Here is a 25,497-nt window from a genome sequence, read left to right as displayed (position 1 = left end):
ATAAACAAACATACACAATTTCTCCATCTTGCTTTGTCATGTCCTCATATTAAAGCAAGATTCCTGTAATTTTTAAATAGTGTGTGTATGGAATAATATATTGATACATTAAAAATTACGAAAAATCAGGTTAAATTTTATTGAAGTAATTTAAGTATTAAGTAGTTCATATCTAAAATGAATAATTTGGCTAATGCATTTTAATAAACATTTATTACCATGCCTGTATGTCCATAAGCCCTGAGAATTCTTTTCTCTACTAACTACATGCAGAGAACTGTGTTCAGTTTTGGACACCACAGTGTAACAGGAAGAATAACCTGGAGCCGGTTCAAGGGATGGAAACAGGGATCTCTAGTGAGAGAATTAAAAGACATGAACTGGGAGCAAGGTAAAGGGGTAGACAGATGATTATATTCTTCAAGTATTAAAAGCTTATAGTGTAGAAGAAAAATTATACTTGTTTTATTTGAACCCAAGAAGTAGAATGACAATGAAGCGGGAGGAGTTATGGAGAGACAGAATTAAATTCAGAAGAAAAATAACTTTCCAGCAGAAACCTTCAGAGATGGAATAGTATGTCTGTCTTCAGGTCCAAATATACTTGGTAATGTACTGTTGGAAAATTTTAAGCCACAAGTGAGTGGTTCCACCTAAGTAGCTTTTAGGTCCCTTTCAATGACAAGGCATAATTCTAGTATTTACTTTATTTCAACTTTTCATTTTCCTTAACAGATATATTATTGTAACCTTTATTTTTAATGAAAGATGATTGAATGTGAAAACCTAAACCAAGAAGAAATAATTAAAGAACTGGTGAGTCAAAGCCAAATTTCTTTCAACTACATTTGTACGAATATTAAATGGAACATTTTTACACTTCTTTCTGGAGCTTTCCTAGATTTTTTTCTACCCATGACCTTTGGAAATAGAGAAAAATCTTATATATGGCACAACTTTTCTTCTTGTGAGAGTCAAAAATGTTCTCAGTGCAACTGAGAGTTTGTAATTTCTAATGGCAAAAATAACTTCTGATTATTTTAAATAGATAATAACCCAGTTTCTTTTTTGAAAACAGTGTTTATGCAATGGTTTATCTTATGAGATGGTTGGACAAGAAGGATCAGATACTTCAAAACTGGAAATGTTTTTCTCAGGGTATCCTCGTATAGTTGGATTATCACTATTTCCTAATTTAACAAGTCTCACAATTGTTGCTCAAGACATAAAAGAAATTTCAGGACTAGAAACTTGTTTACGGCTTAAAGAACTCTGGATTGCTGAATGCTGTATAGAGGTAAGTCTAAACATAACTTTACTTGAAGTATTTACACTGAATTCTTTGGCTTTGGAAAAATAATTCATTGAAATATATGCATGAGGCATGGATCAAAACAGATGAATTCATACATGATGAACTGCAAAAAAACTTTTACCCAGTAAAAGAAAAGCAAAGCAGACAAATGGACAAAATATAAAAACAGATTTATACAAAGGATAAAATAGAAATAAGAAACCAAAACATAGACACATTCTACTATTTAGTAATCAAATCAGATCAAATAATACCCAGTATTACTTAGTAGTGAAACTGCTTCACTTTGACAGTATTGGTTATGTGAAAATTATAACATCTGTATTGAAAAAAATATTGCAAAATGTATCAAAAGCCAAAAAAAGATACATCCCTTTTGACTCAGAAATCTCTAGTCTAAGATTTTATCCTAGAGAGGTAATTCAATAGCAGAAAACAACTGTATGCAAAAAGTTATTTGTTGCACTATTACTTATAGTAGTCAAAAATTTGAAATATAAATATGTTACACATAGGGTTATTTTGAAGAAAATTATTATAAACTTCATGAAATATTTTGTGATTATTTAATATCACAATTTGAAAGATTATGAAAACATTTTAGATGGCCTTATGTTTAAAAAATCTCACAAAATTATACAACTATTAGTATTATAACCATATAAAAATAAGTATAGAATTGATTAAAATTTAAAGAAAATATGAAAATTGAAAAATTTTATACTCAGGTGGAAGGATTATATGTTTTTTTCTTTAAAGAATTTTAGTTCATTATACTGGGTCTTGATTTTGCAATCTACTCCGAAAATATGATTTTTAAAATAAAATGTACTTAAAATCTACTTTATTGAAAAAATAATGGCAGAACATAAGTTAATACTATTTAGTCTCCTCTTTTTTTTTTTGCAGAAAATTGGAGGTCTTCAAGAATGCAGAAATTTAGAAAAATTGTATCTATATTATAATAAAATTTCCAAAATAGAAAATTTAGAGAAATTATTCAGATTGGAGGTTCTTTGGCTGAACCATAATACAATTGAAAATATTGAGGTAAGGAAACATTTTGCTAACAGTATTGTAATTCAGTTATATTTCAATTAAAAAAAAAAAGAGGTGCAAACTACTAAGTATAAAATAAGCTATAAGGATATATTTTACAGCACAGGGAATATAGCCAGTACTTTATTATAACTATAAATGCACAGTAATCTATAAAATTTTTGAATCACTATGTTGTATACCTGAAACTAATATAATATTGTAAATCAACTGTATCTCAATAAAATATTTTTAAAATAATAATTTAAAAATATTAAGGTGAGATAATTTCAATGATTTATATGTAAAGTCAGTTACTCCTGTGGAGTTTGACCACAATGGCTAAGAAATATTCATGACTAGTTTAATTATTGTTAAGAAGAACTAATGCAGATGTAGCATATTTTAATGTGTAGAAAACTTTGTAACATCATTTGCTTTTCTCTTCCCACCAAGTCTGAGAGGTAAGGTGTTATTTCTTCCTTGAAGTTTAAAAAAAAAAAAAAGAGGTTTGGGGAAGTTTTGTATGTACCTTGCCTAAGACTATAAACACACTCTGTGTGATGCATTCTTACTCCTCCTCCTCTTTTCCTCTATGCTCCCCTCTCTGTTCTCTCCTTCAATAATTCTCTCCAGGTTCCAGAGAAACAAAAACGGCTTCATTGAGGCAACCCCTTACAACTATGCTTGTGAAGTACACAGCACCATGTGCTCGGAACACCCAGAAAACTAACCAGATTCCTCATATTATTTATAAATATAGATTTTGATGATTTCTTCTAAATTATATTGTCTAAATTTTTAGGGCTTGCAAACTTTGAAGAATCTACGTGATCTCAACCTTGCTGGAAATCAAATAAACAGCATTGGTATGTACAATTTCATTTGGGATAGGAGATAATGCTATGGTAATTCTTTGTCAGTTTGAAAAGTACAGCCTTAGATTTCTTTAAGACTTTTTGTATGATATCTTTCAAAGCATTTCTAATTATAGTATATAAAATATTATCCATTATTCAGTAGTTACTAACTATACAATGTTACTGTTAGTCTTCTTTATGTGCAAGAAAAGATGGCCATATACAACTCAGGAATATGACAGGATATGAACAGGAGGTAAAACAAGAAATTTAATTTTTTTCTCATCTTGTTTTTTTAAATTAAAGGTCGATGTCTTGATCCCAATGAACAACTGGAAAGATTAAACCTTTCTGGTAACCAAATATGTTCTTTCAAGGTATGTTTAAGTGGAATAATTCATTTTTATTTACCTACCTGGATCATGAATCATCTTATTACCAAATTGAACTAAACAGTTCCCATTTAAAGAATAATTTAATTGTTTTGGACTACTCAGTACTCCTGGAAATTTTAGAGTCAGCTGACTAAATTGGCTCTAATGATCTGACACTATTAAAACCAATGAGATTTGCAAAATGTTAACCACTATATGCAAAAATAGATGAAAAAATGAGTTTCTTCTGCATAGCACAGGGAACTATATTCCATATCTTTTAATAACTTTTAATGAAAATGAATATATGTATGTACATGCATGACTGGGACATTATCCTGTATACCAGAAATAGACACAATTAACTGACAATACTTCAATTAATTAAAAAGCAAATAACTATTTACTTGGCTTTTAGGACACCACTGTCTCTTAGTTTTTCTCCAATCCTTCTGCTACACCTCTTTAGTTTTCTGTTTTTTTCACCCTCTCCTAGCATCTAAAACATGGATTGCCCCAAGTTAGTCTGAGATCTCTTCTCATTTCTATCTGCATTCATTCTCTAATCTCATTGTCTTATAACTTTAATTACCTTTTACCCACTATTACTCCTAAAGGTTCTCTGCTTTCCCTAACAAATACCCAGAACCATAGACATCTCCTGTCCTAACTCAGACTTTCCCCTCCACTGAACCTCCACCTCCTGTATCCTTCTCCACCTCTCTAAATGGCATATCTGTTCTAATAACTTGAGCCAAAATCCTTAGTCATTTTCAACTCCCCTTATTTATTCATATTCCATATACAATCTGTCATCAAATTCTATTGGTTCTACCTTCAGAATATGTCCAGTCTGACCAGTTTTTGCCACATGCATCACTACCAGCGGTTCAAGACACCATCGTCTCTTATCTGCATTACTGGGTGGGGGGGGGGGTGCCTCCTAACAGTTCTCCCTGTGTTTACCCTCTTACTACCCTCAGTCTGTTCTCCACATAGCAGCCCACTCCTTTAAAAATACGTCCAAAATCACTCTTCTGTTCAAAACCCTACCTTGGCTTCTCATCTCCTTCAGAGTAAAAGCCAATTCTTATAATGGCCCACTAGACTCTATATAATCTAGTCTCCCCACTGTATCTCTGGCCACAGCTTCTACCACCCTTCCCTTTGTTTGCTTCATTCCAGCCCTCTGGTCTCCTCACTGTTCCTTGAATATATCTAGCACACTCACCTTAGGACCCTTTCTGGAATATTCCTCCTCCATTTATCTTCATCGGTCATCTCATTTCTTTAAGGACTTTATTCAAATTATATGTTCTTAGTGATGCCTTTCTGCCTGACTTAGCTAAAACAGCAACAACCCCTACTACCCTCCCCAACCTGAAGCATTCCCATCACTCTTCCCCTGTTGTATGTTTACTCTTGGCACTTATCCGCAACTCTTACTAGAGTACAAGCTCCATGAGGATAGGAATTTTTTGGCCTGTTTTGTTCTCTGCTATATCCACAATGCTCAAAGCAGTACTTGACTTGTAATAAATCTCAATAAACATTTGTCAAGCACATAAATGAGAGAGGAAAAAACAAATAAGAAGACTTAATGTTTATGGCATATAATGTGAGTGGAAACATATAACAGTCATAATTTTAACAGTATCAGACTGAAGGTGCCTATTCAAACACTTGCTTTAGACAATACTGAAGAAAGGTGAGTAAATTTACTATAGAAATAATTTTGAATTGATCAATATTAAAATAGGCATTCTTTTACTCAGAGAGGAATATGACATTAAAAAGCTACAGAATGAGGCAGAATGTTGTTATAAGCACCTTAAAAAGAAATTTAAACAAAATTTAATTTTATTGGTCAAATTCAAAAGGAAATATTTGATGTGAATAATGAAGGGTTGACAGAATTTCAACAGGCATTGTAGGGAGGATCTTCTGCAATGCAGTGGGAAGTATGCATTCCAACTTGAGAAGAACAATATGCACAAAGGCATGGAGGTAAGAAATCAAGGGGTTTATCTGAATAACATCAGCAGAAGAGCTCATAGGGAGCTATGAAAGATTAAATTCGAAATGTTGTGGGAAGTAATATTTAAGGTAACATGTGAGACATGAGCAGGCGTTGCCTAGGGAAAGAAAATTCCACCAAAGGTGTGAAGGACCTAAGTGGTGGAAAGAGCATGGCAAGTTAAAAAACAAAACTAGAAATCCTCTGTCGCTGGAACAGTGTGAGGAAAAGAATCATGAGTTGAGGCTGAAGAGGCTAAGTGCAGAGTGCTGGGAGGATAAGGTATCAGCCTTCCTAGAAGCCTTACAGAAGTTTATGTCGTCCTGGCCAGCCATGGCAGCCTTGTGGTGGTCAAGAGCAGAGGCTGCACAGGCAGGAAGACCTGTCACTTCTAGCCCTGCCACAAACCAGAGGCAGCATAATACAATGGTAACGTGAAGTTGAAGTGAAAGTATAATATAAATCTCTTAGATTAATGACTAACACACAATAAGTACTCAGTAGATATGCTATTTTATTATTACTACTGTCACTTTAATTATGTTAAACTATTTCAGTCCTCTTATTTTAAAAAATAGGTTTAAAAATAGGACTATTTTGAAGATTCATTGTACAGCATAAAATTACAAAGGCTCTAATAATGATGCTTACTTATCATAAAAACCTTGAACATGGTTTACAGCAGCTTTTACTATTCTCATATTAGGAATGTTCCTGAAACATTATTATTCTGAATTTTTATATCTAACCTGTATAGTCATCCTAAAAAGATACTATCCTGGTGGTGATAAAAAAAAAAAAACCCAAAAAACCTCTATGCCACTTTCTTTACAACCTAGGTACCACCAACTAACTTTCAGTGAGATGTTGTACTTTCATAGATTCCAACATCACCTGACTTTTGAGTACAGGTGAAGGATTCCTATGTAAGACTTCAAAGTTCACTCCCACCATAGCCCAGACTGATGGTCCAATGTAACACAGTCACCCAGAAATCAAACAGTATCTTTACTCTTCAGAACAGGATTATCTTCCTTGCTCTGCAGAATTGGACCAAATAATTCTCCGCACAACTCTATCCGGAAATCTCCTTTTCAGAGCAACTCTGCTTTAGTTCCATTTCCGCCATGGGCCCAGCCCTCACCTCAGGTCCAGCCAGTGAGCTAAGTTCTCACTTGTCCAGAGAGAGTTTGGACACACATTATCCACCTGACCTTGTCCTACTCTTGACTCTAGCAGCCTGACTTTGCTACTTGCTTCCCCATTCTGTTTGTACTTTATCTTCAGAACTAATGCCTCCTGGTTCTTGCTTTGGATTTCCCTTAATTCTAATTTTGAGTCTCCTAACTGGCATTGCATTCATTTAGGCCCAACTCCACCGTAAAACCCTCTTACCCCATGTACCACCCTAGTAATACTATTATTGAGAAAGATGTGAGCATGTCTTTAAGGTTGGTAGAAAATAATAAACATTCAATTCAATTTACATTATTTATTTAGTGCCTGCTGTGTTCTAAATGCTGAGTGCTGGGAATACAATGTTAAACAGGACACACACCCTGCTCTCAAAGAGTTTATCTCAGGAATTGGCAGATGTTTTCTATAAAAGGTCCAATAGAAAATATTTTAGGCTTTGTGGGATATGTATGGCCTTTGTTGTACCTTCTAATGTATTTATTTTTTCCAACACTTTAAAAATGCAACCACCATTCTTCGCTTGTAGACTCAGGGCCAAAGCCTTTATAGATCCTTGGCTTATAGACTTGTGGATAACTGACAATAGGATGTGATAAAGTCTGTAACAAAGTTAAGCCTATTGGCTAAGAGTGTTCCATAGGAGGAGCATCTACCCCAAGTTTGGGGGATGAAACAAGGCTCTCAAGAGAAGATGATACGTAGGTTCAGCCTTGACAAATTAAGACGTAAAACTGGGTTGAAGTTCAATACACTCAAAGGCAGCAGCATGAGTGAAGGTCTAAAGATAAATAGGGTCTGGCACATTCTGAAACTTCAAGTTGTTCAGTATGGCTAAAACATAAAATGTCAGGGTTTAAATAGAAGAGACAAGACTGAAGAGTTAAGTAAGGGCAAGATGCCAAATAAAGGAAGGTAGAGACAGTGACTTAAACTTCAAGATAGAAGATGTTAAGGAGGAACATAGGCCTGGAAGTACATTATCAACCCCTACCCCTCTAGAGGCTGTGAGGAAAATAAGGCTCTCAGGAGAAAGCTAGGTTTCAGGTGCCCTTAATAGGAAGAAAGGGCATTTACAGAAAAAAGCAAACTCAAGCAAAAAACTTAAAAATCAGGAGTTCAGTGGTAATTATAATAGAACAGAGGTCTCATAGCGTTTGGTGAGAAGACCAGGTCTGGAGGCTGAGGTAAACAGTGAGCAGAGTTCCTAGGTGGTCAGCGTGGGGAATGGTGGGAATGGTGGTGAAGGATGTGGGAGGCCTAGAGGGGCACGTGTTGGCAAAGGCGCTGGGCAGGGAGGAAGTGGTGTCTTAACGAGTAAATGGGCTCCAAGGTTTCATGTGGAATACCTGACTTAGTAAATATTCTTTGGCCTTTTATATTTAAAATGCATAGTTACATAGAGTCTGCTGTTTAATTATTGTTGATCCATTTTTTTTATGTACTTAGCATCTTTTTTCACTAGGGAATAACATTTTATGCATCTAAATCACTTTAACGTATTAAAGCACATAATTCAAAAGCACTGCATTAAATTATGGGTGATCTTAAGAGTGCAAATGCCTCCTTGAGAAATGGACAGTTACATTTAGTTAATTGACCGTTATTGTTGCTGTTGTTTTAGGACCTCACTAACTTAACCAGGCTGCGTCACTTAAAGGATTTATGTCTCAATGATCCTCAGTATAAAACCAATCCAGTTTGCCTGCTGTGTAATTATTCCACACATGTATTATATCATTTGCCTTGCCTTCAAAGACTTGACACGTTTGATGTGTCAGCAAAGCAAATCAAGGAACTGGCAGATGTAAGTGCATCTATAATCAATTATCTGTGACTTAAGTTTAATTAACCGCTTCTTTCTGGCTATGTCAACATATGGGAGGTAGTATTATCTTGTCGGTCTTGTCACCAATTCTCCTTTTGCCCCAGTGAGCTGGATATTTCATATAAATACATACAAAATAATAACATTGGTGCTAGAATCTCAATTTTGATGACTACTGGAAGGGGAAATCATAGAGAAACATTATTTATAATTTACATAAAACTTAAAGAAGGAAATCTGAAAAATTATCATCACTGTTAAGAATAAATTAGTGCTATATATACAAAAATTTAAAAAGCCTAAGTAGAGTAGAAGTGAAACAAGTAACCTCCTCTCATTTAGAATATTATTTATCAAAATTAGAAAAAATGCATGGTTGATGGTTGTATGCCAGGATACAGTAGATTTTAATCTAACTAAAGATGGTTTGGGGTTTTCTGTAAGTATAAGTGGTACCACACTGCCAAGATCTTGAAGATCTTCGAAATTTTAAAGAGAGCTATTTCTGGGCTGCCACTGATGGTAAACCTCCCAGTAAGGGGCCTACTTTGACATGGTATCAAAGGCTTTATAATTTGGGAATAGAATGCATAGGAATTCACTATGTTTATTAATATTCTTTCCACATTGTATTTCTATCTCTCCATTCAGTAAGTGTCCTTTCCTTGTGGCTCATTCATCATTTCAACCTAGATAAAGGATGTCTTCATCTATCTATCTTATTTCTTTTTTCTTGCTAGCCTGAAGATTTATTCTCAAGTTCCATTCTCTCTCTTTTTTTCAAACTGAGATTATCCCCTCTCCCACCCCAATCTAAGAAGTGAACTGTCTTGCAGTATTGAGCAAAGGGCTGGAGTTCGTATCTACTAGCAGATGTTCAGAGTCACTGAGGGTCGGGGAGGGATGTCTTTCCTAACAATGTAAGTCAAAAATAACAGCAAAACTTTGCTGTGACAACTATAGTTTTGAAATTTCCATTATCATCTCTGTAGTTTTTCATCAGGCACTTTCTGAAAAGGTGAGCAGGGTGAATGTGCTTCCCTAAATTACTTGGTTGATTAATTTACCTAACGAATACTTAATGCTTGTTACATTCCAGGTACACAGTTCAAGGCACTGGAAATAGAGTGACCAAAACAGATAAAACCCCTGCTTCCTTGGAGTTTACATTCTAGTGGGAGAAGACAGATAATAAGCAACTAAATTATGTAAACAACTAGTATGTCAGTGATAAATGCAATGGAGACAAATAAAACAAAGGTGAAGGAAACAAGATTGTTGGTAGGGGCAGAGGAAGGGCTGTTGGCTCTTCTATATAGAATTGTTGGGAAAGGATTTACTAAGGCAATATTTGAGCAGGGACCTGAAGGAGTTAAGGGAGCAAGCTTTTCAGGGATCTGCAAGTACAAAGACCTTGAGCAGGAGCATGCCTCTCATATGTGAAGAACAACGAGGAGGCTAGTGTGGCCAGAGCTGAGCAAGCTGAGTAAGTGAAGGGGAGAGAAAGTAGAGATGAAGACCGGGGGTGGTGGTGGGGCAGGTCGTGTGAGACTGCAGAATGTTGTAAGAATTTTGTCTTTTACGTTGAGTGATATGAGGCCACTGGACAATTCTGAGTGGAGGAAGGATAAGATGACATGTTTTAAGGGGATCCTTTTGGAGAGTGGATTAGGAATAGAGGATTAAAGGGAAAAGGTGAAAGCAAAGAGACCAGTTAGATCCCAATAACTTGGATGAGAGATGTTGATGTTTGATACAGGATTTTATAAAGGAAGTAAAAAGTAATCAGATTCTGGTAGTAGTTAAAAGGTGGAACCCATCTGGATTTGTTGATAGATTGGATTTGAAGTGCAGAGGGAAAAAGTAAAGATTAATTCCAAGTTATTGGCCCAAGCAACTAAACAAGGGAAGGAGTTGCTATTTGATGAGATGAGGAATAGAATGGGAGTATGTTTAGAAGGAAGAATCACAGTTTAATTTAAGCATAAAAAGTTTGAACAGTCTTTTGAACATTTAAGTTGGATATATGAGTCTGCTGTTTAAGAGAGTTGCCTGGGTTGGAAATGTAAATATGGGAATTGAAAGCAGAAGAATGATACCAAGCCAAAGACTGGATGAATCACCAGGGGAATGGTGTGGATGTGGAAGTATGTCCCTTGGGTACATAGGCCCTGATTTTACTTGCTACTTTAGGCAAAAAAAAAAAAAAAAAAAAAAAATCAAGAAACACCATTTGCCATTTCCTTTTTACAGTTTTTTCTTCTCAGTTGCACCTCAGAAATAATCTCTTCCTGATCAGTAGTTTTTATCCATTAATCATCACCCTAAAACAGCTTTTTTCCCCTAACTGTTCTATGTTATGAATGTCTTATTTTTTGCAGAAGAGTTTAGTGATTTCAGTTTCAGAATTTCATAATATGTGTGGGAAAGGAAATTTCTTTTGCCTGTTCATCATGCCATATATTTGTTTCCACTCCATCTTTTATGCCAAATAATTCTGTTGGGATCATGACTTATCCACTCTCTACTAAATAAATCACATAAGAATGTACAAGCCTTCCAACTTATTTGAGGTACAAATTTCCTGGTAAAAAGAAATGCCTTCATTATTTCAAGTAAACAGTTAAAACTAGGTCACATTTTAATATGCATCTGATTTGTTTATTATCTTCTCAGCTAGTTCTTTTTGACTAATGTAGCTCCTGAGCACCATTTACCTGGGGTATTTCTTGATGATGGATTTAATCAATTTATCATGATAAACATTAATAACTGCATGATCCCTTGATATTAAGGAATTCAATATAACTCAATTAGATTATAGTTTAGTAATTTGCTCAATTTACAAGTTCATTTAGAGCATCCTTTCATAGATTTGAAAAAAAACCAAACCGTGAAATCCTATTTCTTAGCCATGCTTTTAAAAAAATGAATTGAATAATGTTACATTTGCTTTTAATTCTCTTAAATTTATTTTCCCCTAAATTAATCAAATAAGAATAATATATTTGTCTTAGTAGTACTGCTGCATTAGCTAAATGACTCTATTCTGTAAATTGAATTCTGTCTATAGTCTCTCGATATTGGCATCCTGAAAGTAAATGTAAATATGCCTCACACTTAAAATATTATCCACAAAGAAAATCTTTGAAACTTTATATTTTGCTTATTAAATTTAAATAGAGAATTCTGTGTAGCTATTATCATTTCAACTACGATCATTATTAGTAACCAAGCATGCAAAATTTTAAATGGTTACATAGAACATATCACACTCATATAGAACCACTAATAATCACTTATAATTTTTTTTTGTTTCAGCTAATCTTTTGGTTTTTTCCTCACTTTTAGACCACAGCAATGAAGAAAATAATGTATTACAATATGCGTATAAAAACTGTTCAGAGGCATCTTAATGAAGACCTTGAAAAACTGAATGAGAGAAAATGTAAATTACAGAAGTTGCCAGAAGAACGAATAAAATTATTCAGCTTTTTGAAAAAAAATGTAAGATTTAATACTGTAAAATTTCAATGGCCATATCTTAAGAAAACTGGCAGATAAAATACCATTATCTTTTACATTTTATATATGTATATATGCATACATATTATATGTACATTTTTATTAACACTAAGTTTCAAGTAAATTTGCCCTGAAGATGTTTTGATTCTAAGTGCTTAACTAAGCTTCATTCTGTGCTAAGAAATCTGCAGTTTAAAAAAGGTATAGGATTTTAATTAATTTGTAAAATATTTAAAATGCTGTGTATTTCAAAATGATTCGGAGAGTTACAGAGATCTGTTAGACTTATTTCACTGCATTTCAATTAGATACCAGCAGGCTGTGCTCAAAATTCATTTTCTTGTCTAAAGTGCTAAAAATTCCCTTACTAATACTATTAAGGTATAAAAAAATGGGAACTTTATAACAAGCTATACTTTAGTAGTTATATTATATATGCTTTTTTATTTAGAATAAAGTGGATTTCCCTTACTAAAAGTAGACTCTGAAAAATGAAGGATTAATTACCTCAAAACAGAACTTTGCAAATATAAGAACTTACTGTATTAAAAAAAATTATGAGAAAATAATGGGTTATTCAAAAAATGATGTTCCAAAAATTGTCAAACTACTTGGTAGTAGGGGATTGGATCCTTAGTTTATACTTTACCAAAGTAAATACAGCAGGGAAAAAAGAATTAAATGCAAAAATGAAAACATAAAAAAGTTGAAGAATATATAGGTTAATATATTTAACTGGTCTCAGTCTGCCAAATAAAAATAAATACTAGAAATAACAAAGAACAGAATTTAGATTTGATTGAAAAAAAGTAAAATGCTTCTGTACTAAAAAGTATTATTAATTAAACAATAAGTGACAATCTAAAAAATTGTTTTCAACAAACATGATGGACAACCACGATATCTTTAGTATAAAGGTACTCATAAATAAAACAAGACAAAAGGAAAATATCCAAATAGAAAAACTGAGGAAAAAATAAACTGTCATTTTACAAAAGAAAAAATAAAAACTGACTAATAAACATTTGAAAGAAGACCTCAATCTCATAATTAATTTCAGAATATGAAATAAGACAACAAGCAAACATTTTCACCTATAAATTTGTCAAGCACGACACATGATGGTCCTCTGCCTGGTGAAGATGGGTGTGTCACTATTGCACCAGGGATGGAGGTGTAGTTTGGGTGATGTGTATTATCAAACAGTCAAAAAATGCTCAAAGCCTCTGACCCAGTAAATCTACTTCTAGCACTCTATTCTAAAGATTTGGGTAAATATTTATAAGGATATTCATCACTGCACTTTAATAACAACAAAAAGTTGGAAACTACCTAAATGTTTAAGAAGAGAGGAAGAATTATTCATTCTGAAGGTAAAGTAGCATGTAACCATTAAAACTCACCTTTTAAATATATTTAATACTCTTTCTAAAATGAACAGAGTTTAAATTCATATCATAATCAGAAAGATATTAAAATTAAAATATTAACCCAACTTAAATTATGTATTTGAATAAAAATCACAGGAGAGCCAGTATGTGAAATCATCTTGTATCTGCCATTTTCACTGGCAAATGGATATATTAATGTATGAAAAATAATAGCTATAGGTTAATGTGAAAAGTAATAGCTATAGATTATACAAACTATAGACATTTTATAAAATATGCTTACTTAGTTTTTTAACAGCTAGAATTAGCCATTATAGAGAAGGGAGTACAGATACCTAGCAAATTTCTATTTATATACAATTCTGTGTACAGTACAATTTATCTTGAAATCCTACAAGCCTGGGACTAGGGTGGGGCAAATGAGGGACTCACCTGGGCCCAAAATCTAAGAGAGGGCCCCAAACCTCCATAATCAAGATAAATCATATATTTAACAAATACTTCTTAAAAATACAAATGAATGCAAAAAAGAGTCCATTATAAGCCAAACTCACCCCCCAAAATACTAAAATTTTAAATAAAGACATTGCTGTGCTGAGCTATATAGAAGACTGAGGCAAAAGGAAAAATGTGCAGCCCCATACCCATGTTTTTGTGTATTTTTATGTTAACTTTCTTCCAGAATACCAAAGTAGCTGAAAAAATACTGGAAAATTGAAAAGTAGGAGGAATAGAATTCAGATTGTTTCAAGTTTAAATATTTTCTCTATACCAAAACCAGCATTCTACTCATTTTACTTTGACTTTAGTAGAAGCAAACTCATCAATAATATTTAAAAATTTCTTTCTTTGCTTTTCTCATTTTCAATTAAGAGAACTGCCGTGTTTGAAGTATTTAATATTGTCTTTCACTTGATCAAGAGAAATTGGCTGACCGAACTTGTACCTAAATTATAATAACATGCTTGCAATGTTTTTTTTATGAAGTTTGGCTTATTTATTATCTGTACTTCTACTTTGTTAATTAAAATTAACTAAATATTTAATAGACTTCACTAAAAGATTTTGCTCTCTGGAACACTGATTTCAACAGCTGGAACGGGAACTAACTGAACTCAAAGGATCTGGCAAAGGGCAGAATGATAGATCCAATAACAATAAAGTAACTGAGCTTGAAAAATCAAGGAACTATGAAACTGCCACAGAAGAACCAAGCCTTCAACAGAAGATAGCGACCAAATTAAATGCCTTGAATGAAAGGATAACATTCTGGAACAAAAAACTAGATGAGTATGTTTAATGAATTATCTGTCTAGTTGTTCAAATTTGAAACATGAGGGAATAGAATGTTCTGGGCTTTTAATTGGCTCAGTTCCCTTCTTCAGGAATGGAAAGAATTATAGTATGAAGTAAAACATGAAATGTGTTTCCAGTCTAGTTTTTTGTAGAGATTAGCATTATTGGTTCAAAGATAGTATACAGTTTTTTTCAGAGGCAGTACTTAACTAGGAACAATGAATTTCCCCTGAGTGGCTGTGTCACATCATTACTCTAGTGTCTGCAAACTAAAACCATTAGTTTTTTTAACATTAACTGCTACTGGTGCAGACACTCATGATATAGATGAGACTGGACAAAGCACATACGACAGTTGTCTGGAATCATGTAGAAACAAACTAAGGCTGAGTATCAACTAGAAATATAAAGCAAGAAGACTTAGTAAGTACTGTGAATTTTCATATATGTATACTAGGGCATTAAGTGGATAAGTTAGTTTGTCCTATAATAATACTAGCTAAATAATAACTAACATTTATTGAATTCTTACTCTGTGCCAAACTCTATGCTAAGAGCTTTACAAATATTTTGCATATGATCCTCAGAAAAACCTATTCAGGTATAGGTACTATCAATATTGCCATTTTACTGAGAAACTACAGCATAAAAATGTTATGACGTCTAAGATCTGAGAGCCATAAATGGTGAAGCCATTAAGCCAGGAGAGTCTTCTAACCTTCACTTACTCTGAGGTTAACAAAATTTGAGGTGATTTTAATTGCCAAAATTAGAATGTCTTTCACCTGGTTTAACTGTTAGCACGAAGCATTCTTTATCCAGTGACAAAAACCTTATTTTTTAACATCAGCTTGAGAAAATTATCATAAATTTTAATGTTATGGTTTTTAGATCATTTTAATAGCTTTATTTCTTTTTTGAAATAGAATTGAAGCAACTTATCGTACTGAAGCAAAGCAAAAAAAGAAAAGTCATGGTTTATTGATCCCACTTTTGTTAATTGAGTTGGAGACTGTGGGAAATATCCACTTTGAAGAAGGCACTCGATCTGATGACTGGTAAATCTGTTTGAAATTTAGTTATAGTTAAAATTAGTTTAAACTAATTTTAAGTGCTTGGGTTTATCAACCAAATATCAACTTAAAAAATCTTAAAATGTCTTATTTTCAAAACACTTTCCATATAGAATATTCACCCACTGAAAACTGGCAGTTACCTACTTTTGCCACCTGTACATTTCTGTTTACACCATTGCCATAAGCTAACCTTGAAAACATCCTGATAGTATTTTCTTTGCTCTTTACCATATTGCCCTTAGCCCAAGAGCAGAATATAATTTAGAAGTTTATGGTCAAGTATTAATTTTATGTGTGTTTATACTGTTTGTTTCTGGGCTGGATATAGCCCTAGATTCTGAATCTAGAGCAGAGAAGGAAAGATAAAGCAAATCCCAGACAAAGAAGAGCTCTATGAAGGATCACACTACTTGGAGTTTCCTGTGCCCCTCCTGGGAGACCAGGCGAGAAGCTAGGAATTGTCCATTTCATCTCTTGCATCTGTTCTTGATTACCATGTGTATTCTTGATTACCCTCAAGGGCAGTTCTTGATACTTCTTTGTTATTATATAGCAGAACCTTATCTACATAAAATGCCTACGGAACTAGTTTCTATCAGAGTGCAAGAATAACAACAATAATTAGAGTGCAAGTAATAATGAGAGCTTCAGTGGTTCCAGGATGTTATTTAGGGGTGACCTGGACTGATTTAGGCTCAGAGGATGGTCCCTCTATATGTGAGACTGTAGGTTTCCCACTCCATGTGATGATCTGGTTGTTCAGCGAACCTCAACTAGTTAGCAACACTATCCTGCATTGCAACACTATCTCTATCTGTCTCTTCTACTGACTGTGAGCTCCTGGGCTTAGTTTGGTTTTGGCAGTTCACTTTTCAGTTCTAGGGGAGGAGTAGTAACTGGGCAGCTCTTAGTATCCTGGTTGAGTCTTTGCTAGTGAGAAAGGCAAATGCTCTACATTAGGAGTTCAGATGTTAGTCTTCATCAGGAAGCTCACCTCTGTGATCTTAGCCCACACCTATGCTCAGGCCCTGGTAGATTATCCCAGTTAGGACCAGTCATCTCATTTAAAGGCAGATGTATCCCATATAGGAGCACTTTACTTCCTTTTCAAATTGATCCATTTTTTTCAAATTTATTTTTATTTTTTTACTTATTTTTTCATTGAGGTAACATTGGTTTATAACACTATATGTTTCATGTGTACATTTTATTTCTACTTTTGTATACACCACAGCTTGCTCACCATTTACTTTCCATCTGCCACCATACAGTTGACCCCACCACCCTTAAATCTCACATTAATCTAAATTCTGTGCTACTGTAAGACAGGACCAGAGTTATTGTGAACATGGCCAGGCGAGGGCAGCAGAGAGCAAATAAGCACTTAAGAACATTCTCTTGAGCTCTTCACATAGTAGATGCCTACATCAACCTTCAGTTCTTAGCTCAAATACCTTCTTTGAAAGGTCTTACCAAGACTTATCTTAAGCAGTCCCCACTCCATTCCATACCCCAAGCCTCTCTTTCTTCAGAGCACTTATCAGTTTAGATTTTATTTACGTCTTGTTTATTTTTTATCCAACTCCCTCGGAATATAGGGTCCATGAGAGCAGGGACCCTGCCTCTTTCACTTCTGTATCCCTAGTTGTGAAGTTATTGCAACAGACCAACTGAGAGATGATGGTGATTTTGCCTGGAGTAATAGCAGTGGTGATTAATGAAATAGGGTCATATTCAGGATGTATTTTAGATGTAGAGCCAAACATGCTTGCTAAAGAACTGGATATTGGTGAGGAAGAGAGAAGGCAAGTTTTATTCCTGGGAGTTTAACCTAAGCTACCATTTAGATGGTGGTACCGTATACTGAGGTGGAAGACACTCAGGAGGAGCAGGTTTAGGAGCAGGTGTGTTGGATGAGTTAAGTTTGAGAGGCCTATTACATATGCAAGTGAATGTATCAAGCAGGTAGTTGGCTATTCAAGTGTGTGTATATCCAGCTAAGTAGGGTAAAGATAAAGCCTGAAAATAAAATGTTGGAATTTATTAGTGTAATCACCTAGGGATAGAGTTTATGAAAACAAGAGGAGAGACAGGCAAAGACTGATTCCTGGGGCAGTCCAACATTTAGAAGTCTGTCAGAGGAAAAAGAAGCAGCAAAGAAAACCATGAAGGAGCAGCCAATAAGATAAAAGCCAGAAGCATATAGTTTTGTGGAAGCCAAAAAAAGAATGTGTTTCAATAAAGGAGGATTGCTCCATGTCTTTTAGTCAGAATAAATATATAATAATTAATAAATGAACTATTATTTTTATATTTCAAACTTTAGCTTCTCTTTCATTGACTGAATAAAAATCAAAGTAGAGTTATACTGTATGACAGTGTATCTTTAGTGAAAAACATAAAATACGAGCTATTACTTTTTTCATATGTAACTTTGTGTTCTCAACATTTTAAGGAAAATCTTATTTTCTTTGTATATATTCTATGTATATTTCTATGTATATGTGTTCCCACATAGGTTTAACTCCTGCTATGAATTAATTCTATCACGTTTTTGTACATGGGACTTCAGAACATACGGCATTACAGGAGTAAAAGTAAAACGTGTCATCAAAGTTAACAACCGTATTCTGAGACTAAAATTTGAAGAGAAATTCCAAAAGTTTTTGGACAATGAAGATATGCATGATTCAGAGTAAGATGTTAACTTCGATAAGGAACATTTTTACAACAGTCTGATTTTAGTTTGTAAAAAAGTCTGTCTGTTTTAGAAGTTTACAATATTGAAAATATCCTTGTTAGTAAATAGTTCCTTTTCATGCATCTTCCTTGACAAGGATGACCTCATAGTTTAACCACACTGGAACTCTTTTTGAGCCTTAGGGAGAGTGGAAGTTTAATAGTGACTCTGGAACATCCAACGTAAATGGGAAACATCCTGGACAGGGCATATGGTCGTCTTATCTATGGCTAAGCTTTTTTAAAATCAATTCTAAAACTTTTTTTGTCTCAATTATTCTTAAGGAGCTATCGAAAGATGCTGGAATGCCTTTTTTATGTTTTTGATCCTGAAGTTACAGTGAAGAAAAAGCATTTGCTACAAATACTTGAAAAAGGATTCAAAGACAGTGAAACAAACAAGGTAGCATAAAATGTCATTCAGAATAATGCTTTCTTCCTAATGAATAAGGCTCTGCTACTGATTAAGCATGGTTTGATTCTCAGTCCTTTCATTCAAATTATAGCAAACTTCTGCTGTTTCACAGAAAGCTTAGAGCTATCATGGAAAGCACAATCCTTTGATATCCAAAGGGTATCGGTTCAGAACCCCCCACAAATACCTAGATTCAAGGATGCGCAAGTCCCTTATATGAAATAGCATACTACTGGCATATAACCTATGCACATCTTCCTGTATACTTTAATCATCTCTAGATTACTTGTAATACCTAATACAATGTAAATGCTATGTAAATAGTTGTAAATGCAATGTAAAGTCTGTGTAAATAGATGCAGGAGCAGGGCAAATTCAAGTTTTGCTTTTTTGTAACTTCCTACAATTTTTTTTCAAGTATTTTCAATCCATGGTTGGTTGAATCCTGAATTACTTTATCTTCCTGATTATCTATTTAATATTTCTAGGCATCTTATTTTTTATATTCTGTTCCTTTTGTAGATAATCTCGAAATCTACTTCTTTAATCTATTTTAAACTCTCTAAAGTCTTCTCTATCCTGTAAAAAATTCATTCACTTGACACTTCTGTGCTTTCTAGCTATCATCCTATTTTTCTCTCGACTTGCCACCATTTCTTTATTCTCTACTTCATTTTCCCCACCCTCATACTGACATTGCTTTATCTCTGTGTAGCACACAGATCAGATAAGCTAAATTTCTATGCTGTGATGTGCACACAATGAGTAAAGATTGATATTCATGTTCTGCATTATTTAAGAGTTGGGATCTGATTAAAAGGATGAGGTGTGTAAGCAGTTTAGAAGAAGGATTTGGCTTAGTTTGGCAGTATCTGGCTGAGGCAGAGGGTCATGCACATTGCTTCTGTCTAAAGGATAGTTAGTGGTATTCATTAAAAATCTGAGATTATACTTACTGGGATGTGGAATTTGTGGTCAGATGAGCCACATTTTAGTATTTTTTAAAATCTCTTTGCATAACTGGTTTCAATAAGAAAATAGGCAACTCAGCATTTGTAGAAAAGATGTATTTCTAGATAATTTGGCTACTAACATTTAACTGGTAATAATTTCAAAACTCCGAGTTACTGACAAGGAGGAGTAGACCTGAGTTCAAATCATGACCTTGCCAATTTCTACATGAGTCCTTCGGTAGATCACATAATCTCTCTTAGTTCTAGTTTTTTTTTTACTGCTAAAAACAGAGACTTTTCTTTGTTGTTTTGAGCTGCTTCAGAGCAAGTAATATGAATATTTCTAATAAAACAGTTTTAAAGAAATTAATTGCCACAATGCAAACTTAAGATTTCCATTCATTAGCACAATCAGATTTATCAGGAAAATAATGTATATTATTAGGCCCAATATATTATTAGACTATTTATTTATTTAAACGAGAATCTTCAATGTAATATGTAATTCCCGCAGAATTTTCTTTTTGGAATCTGCACAATTGCTGGTGGAATATCATTGAAAATGTGCAAAACTGTAGCTCCCGCACTACACAGAGTTGTCAGTTTCAACTTTGGCTGATTTTACAGGAGCAAAAATTGTTCTTTGTTACTTTTCATAAATCTATTTACATATAAATATAAAATGTATTATGTAAATAGTTTTACAGAATGAAGTTGCACCTGAAAGTTATCTTCTGCTTTTCAGTGAGTCTGACCTGCATTTTCTTTGCCCAGAAACAAAATAATAAACCACCCACATTAAAGCTGAAGTATGGTCAATTTTGTAAAAATATTCAGGCTCTTGTTTTGTCTTTATAGCTTCCTCTCAGAAAAGATGCTGTTATTCTTGCTAACAGCCTAAGTATGTGTGAGTGTCCCAGAATTGAATTTCTACAGCAAAAGTACAAGGATGAGAAGAAAAATTCTCTTGAGAATGAGTTCTTCAGGCATGGTAACACAAATATACAGTACTTCTGAACTTTTAAGTTCTCAATTTTAAGTCTTAAAATTCATAAATTATTTTCCTAACATTTTTGATACTTGGTTTTATCCACCTGGGAGGTTTTCTGAAACCCATTTTACTTAGTAGTTACCAGCGTGGTGATACATGACTTCCTAATCTATTACTTTGGTCCAGTTGTCAACAAATATATTTACTGAGCGCTTATTATCAGCAGCATTAATGACACTCATTTGTTACTCATAGCTAATCCAACTTACATGAAATAGACATTTTTCATAGTCTGCTTTTGTTTATTAAGTTGTGTCCTAAAAACAGACTTAACATATATATGTTATATGAACATACACCCTACACAAACCCCAAATTCATAGGGAAGAGAAAAGAGAACTCAGTTCACTTATGTGATAATCATCGTATAAAGCACTCAGGAAGGGAGCCCTTATTTATCCTCAATCATCAAAGTATAAGATGATAAGAAAACCTGGTTATAAATCTAAAATTGGCTAAAGACAAACTGTGAAGTGTACGGATTGCTTTAAATTTCCTTAAAGAATAAACTTTTGGTATTTTAATTTGTGTACAGTTATTAGTACTTTAGCACTCTACTTGCATCTTGTATGTGTGTAAATAAAAGTACATGAGCCAGTTTGTAGGACACGTCTGGGAGAGGTTCCCTGGTACCCACAGATTGGGGACAGAGACCAGTGCATCATGTCTTCTCTTGCCTCACCCTCTTCCACTGTTCATTCTTCAGTTCTATCAGTATTTATTGAATGCTTACTGTGTATTAGGCACTTGGTAGGTGATAGAGATATAGTCAACACAGACTAGACATAGTTTTTCCTTTATGGTGCTTACAAAAATTACTAATCATCCAAATAAATGTAAAATTATAATTATAGTAAAAGCCACAAAGATGAAGTATTAATGCATAGTACCAAAGAATGTAAAATAAAGAGAACTGATTAGGTCAGGGAGTGAGGACACCTTTTCTTTGGTCTCAACTATCCAACCTTCTGAAGATTGGGTAATCAAAAATTTGGTTAACTTCTCTAAGAGCGATATTCTAGATTCCAGACTATAGCTCTGCTAAGATGATCTGTGCTGAACTAAACTATGTGTGTTTTGCAGTCTTTCATTCATTTAATAATAATCAGAAAATTAAGCAGAGTATTGAACCTGGAAAGAACTCCCTATTTGAAAAAAAACTGCTTCTTTTTTTCTCATTCTTCTCCATTCCACTTAAGAAATACCTCATGATATTTTTCCTGATCCTGCTGGAATGTCCTTTCCAAAATACTTATGTTCTCCCAATTTACATTTCATAACTTGTACATAGTTTTAAAAGTCATCTGAATACTGTATGCATAATAATTATAAGTTGCTTCATAGGATTCAGTGACTCCTAGAGATCCTTAGGATTTAGTTAATTTCAAGTTTCTTTAAGATCTAAAAAACAAATGTCCATCCATTCAGTAGGCATATATTAAGTGCCTGTTATGATCTAAGCTATGTACTGGGTGCTGATAGTACAGAGATGAATTTTTACCCAGTTAATAAGAACAACAAAATTCTTATCTTAAATTACTTAATTAAAATGTTACTAAATTATTGTGTTATTTCCTTCTTCCTTTTCTGTAAAGCTTTGTTTGATGAAACAGGAATTATCTTTTATAGCTATTTTATTTATTCAACAAATATTTGTTGAGCTCCTATTTTGGATCAGTGTGCTATGTGCTATCAGTGGCAAGCAAGATAGCCAGGATCTCTACCTTTACAGAACACACAGTCAAGTCTGGGGCCAATAAAGAAGGTGATATTGGAAAATTAATAAAATGAATTAGTGTTTAAAATGTTTTGTTTTTCGTACTAGGCATCCTCCTCATTACAAAGGTTTTCCTTGGCCAGAGTGTTCAGGCTCATGATCAGGACTCCATCAGTCAAGCCAACTACCCAATGGTTAATTCAGTGTTCATTCCTCAAAAATATTTACTAAGTATGTCTTCTATGAAGAGAAATCTGTTTTCATCTTTCTGAATACAAATTGTTACAATTTAATACAGATGCTTACAGTTTAACCTCTATCTAACAATCCTTATGAACTTTTCTACAAAAAATTGTTCCTAGCTACTAATGAGCTTCTATTTTCCCCCCTATTTCAATGACATTTATATACATGTGTATATGTATTTTATTTTGTAAAATTTTATGTTTTACATACAGATATATATATCATATGTGATACATATATTATGCATATATAATATATATTTCAAAAGATAGAACCCACCCAACTTTTAACAACAAAGGTTTTAGAGTAATACATTTGTCAAAACTATATGGCAAAACACTGAATAAAAAAGTACAAAAAGGAAAAGGATATTAACGGAATTAAACCTTACTAGTCTGTGTAGTGAAAGGGTGACTAATAAGTACTTACAGAATTTAAAAAATTGTCTATGGTGGTGGGAAGATATGAGAAAAAACCTCAATAACATAAGATTTGAAACTTACTGAGTTTGTTGTTTCTTAATCTATATAAGAATGAAAAAAGTGTATTAAGGTGTTTCATTTTCAAGAGTGTTTGTTTTGCTTGTTTTTGTTTTTGATTTTACCCTAGATTCTATCATGGGACAACGAGACTGTGATTGCAGCAGTCGGCAGTGCAAGTGGTTTGTCTTTGATCATGACCTTGTTTTGCCTGAATACATCATAGAATTTGAGTATATTACAGCGGTATGAAATCATTTTTAAAACTGAAATTCGTTAAATGAGAACAGAACAATAATTTGAAGTCTAATAATATTATGTCAAATTTATAATATAGAGAGAGACATACTTCAGAGATATTGCAGGTTTAGTTCCAGACCACTGCAATAAAGTGAATATTGCTATAAAGTTAGTCACACAAATATTTGGGTATCCCAGTGCATTTAAAAGTTATTTTTACACTATACTGTAGTCTATTATGGGTGAAATAGCATTATGTCTAAAAATAATACATATATCTTAATTTTTAAAATACTTTATTGCTAAAAAATGCTAATCATCATCTGAGCCTTCAGTAAGTCATAATCTTTTCGCTGGTAGAAAGTTTTGCCTCCAGGTTGATGGCTGCTAACTGATCAGGGTGGTGGTTGCTGAAGGTTGGGGTGGCTGTGTCAATGTCTTAAAATAAGACAACAATGAAGTTGCTACATCAGTTGAGTCTTCCTTTCATGAACCATTTCTGTGTAGCATGCAGTGCTGTTTGATAGCATTTTACCCACAGGACTTCTTTCAGAATTGGAATTGGTCCTCTCAAACCCTGCCACTGCTTTATCAGCTACGTTTATGTAATATCCTAAATCCTTTGCAGTCATTTCAGCAATCTTCACAGCATCTTCACCACGAGTAGTTTCCATCTCAAGAAGACACTTCTTCACTCACCCATAAGACGTAACTCCTCACCCATTAAAGTTTTATCATGAGATTGCAGCAGTTCAGTTACATTTTCAGGATCCATTTCTAATTCTAATTCTCTTTCTCTTTCCATCATATCTGCACATACTTCCTTCACTGAAGTTTTAAACCCCGAAGAGTCATCCATGAAGGTTGTAATCAACTTCTTCCAAACTCCTGTTAACACTGATATTTTGACCTCTTTCCATGAATCATGAATGTTCTTAACAGCATCTAGAATGAAGAATCCTTTCCAAAAAGTTTTCAATTTCCTTTGTCCAGATCCCTCAGAATAATCACTAACTATGGCAGCTATTGCCTTACGGAATGTATTTCTTAAATAATAAGACTTGAAAGTCAAAACTACTCCTTGATTCAAGGGGTGCAGAGTAGATGTTACATTAGCAAGCATGAAAACAACATTTATCTCATTGTCCATCTCCATCAGAGCTCTGGGTGACCAGGTGCACTGTCAATGAGCAGTAGTATTTTAAAAGGAAGCCTTTTTTCTGAGCAGTGGGTTTCAACAGTGGGCTTAAAATATTCAGTAAACCATGCTGTGAACAGATGTGCTATCATCCAGGCTTTATTTTTCCATTTGTAGAGCACATGAAGAGTAAATTTGGCATAATTCTTAAGGGCCCTAGGATTTTCAAAATGGTAGTTGAACATTGGCATCAACTAAAAGAGCCTCTAACAAGACAGTCAGCCTGTCCTTTAAAGCTCTAAAGCCAGACATTGACTTCTCCTCTCTAGCTATGAAAGTCCTAGTTGGCATCTTCTAATATAAGGCTGTTTTGTCTACATTGAAAATCTGTCGTTTAGTGTCGTCACCTTCATTAATGATCTTAGGTCTTCTGAATAACTTGCTGCAGCTTCTTGAAGCACCACCACTTGCTGCTTCACCTCGCACTTCTATGTTTTGGAGAAGGCTTCTTTCCTTAAACCTCATGAACCAACCTCTTTTAGCTTCAAGCTTTTCTTGTGCAGCTTCCTCACCTCTCTCAGCCATCACAGAATTGAAGAGAGTTA

The 25,497-nt window shown here is 33.9% G+C and overlaps 1 protein-coding gene across 1 annotated transcript in view; it reads left to right on the top strand.

The window, feature by feature from the left end:
* LRRC9 (leucine rich repeat containing 9) overlaps positions 1-25,497 on the top strand; it is an 88,236-nt gene that overhangs the window by 6,634 nt on the left and 56,105 nt on the right. The window contains exons 2-15 of the mRNA XM_045522061.2: positions 736-816; positions 1,079-1,297; positions 2,225-2,365; positions 3,159-3,222; positions 3,520-3,590; positions 8,423-8,605; positions 11,978-12,133; positions 14,636-14,832; positions 15,765-15,896; positions 18,433-18,609; positions 18,939-19,056; positions 20,880-21,012; positions 22,898-23,020; positions 23,645-23,760. Coding sequence (XP_045378017.2) covers positions 769-816; positions 1,079-1,297; positions 2,225-2,365; positions 3,159-3,222; positions 3,520-3,590; positions 8,423-8,605; positions 11,978-12,133; positions 14,636-14,832; positions 15,765-15,896; positions 18,433-18,609; positions 18,939-19,056; positions 20,880-21,012; positions 22,898-23,020; positions 23,645-23,760 — 1,878 coding nt within the window. The 5' untranslated portion in view covers positions 736-768. The remainder of the gene's footprint in view (positions 1-735; positions 817-1,078; positions 1,298-2,224; positions 2,366-3,158; positions 3,223-3,519; positions 3,591-8,422; positions 8,606-11,977; positions 12,134-14,635; positions 14,833-15,764; positions 15,897-18,432; positions 18,610-18,938; positions 19,057-20,879; positions 21,013-22,897; positions 23,021-23,644; positions 23,761-25,497) is intronic.

This window comes from Camelus bactrianus, chromosome 6, assembly GCF_048773025.1.
Source record: "Camelus bactrianus isolate YW-2024 breed Bactrian camel chromosome 6, ASM4877302v1, whole genome shotgun sequence".
NCBI lineage: Eukaryota > Metazoa > Chordata > Mammalia > Artiodactyla > Camelidae > Camelus > Camelus bactrianus.
This window is presented reverse-complemented; position numbering and strand designations above follow the sequence as displayed.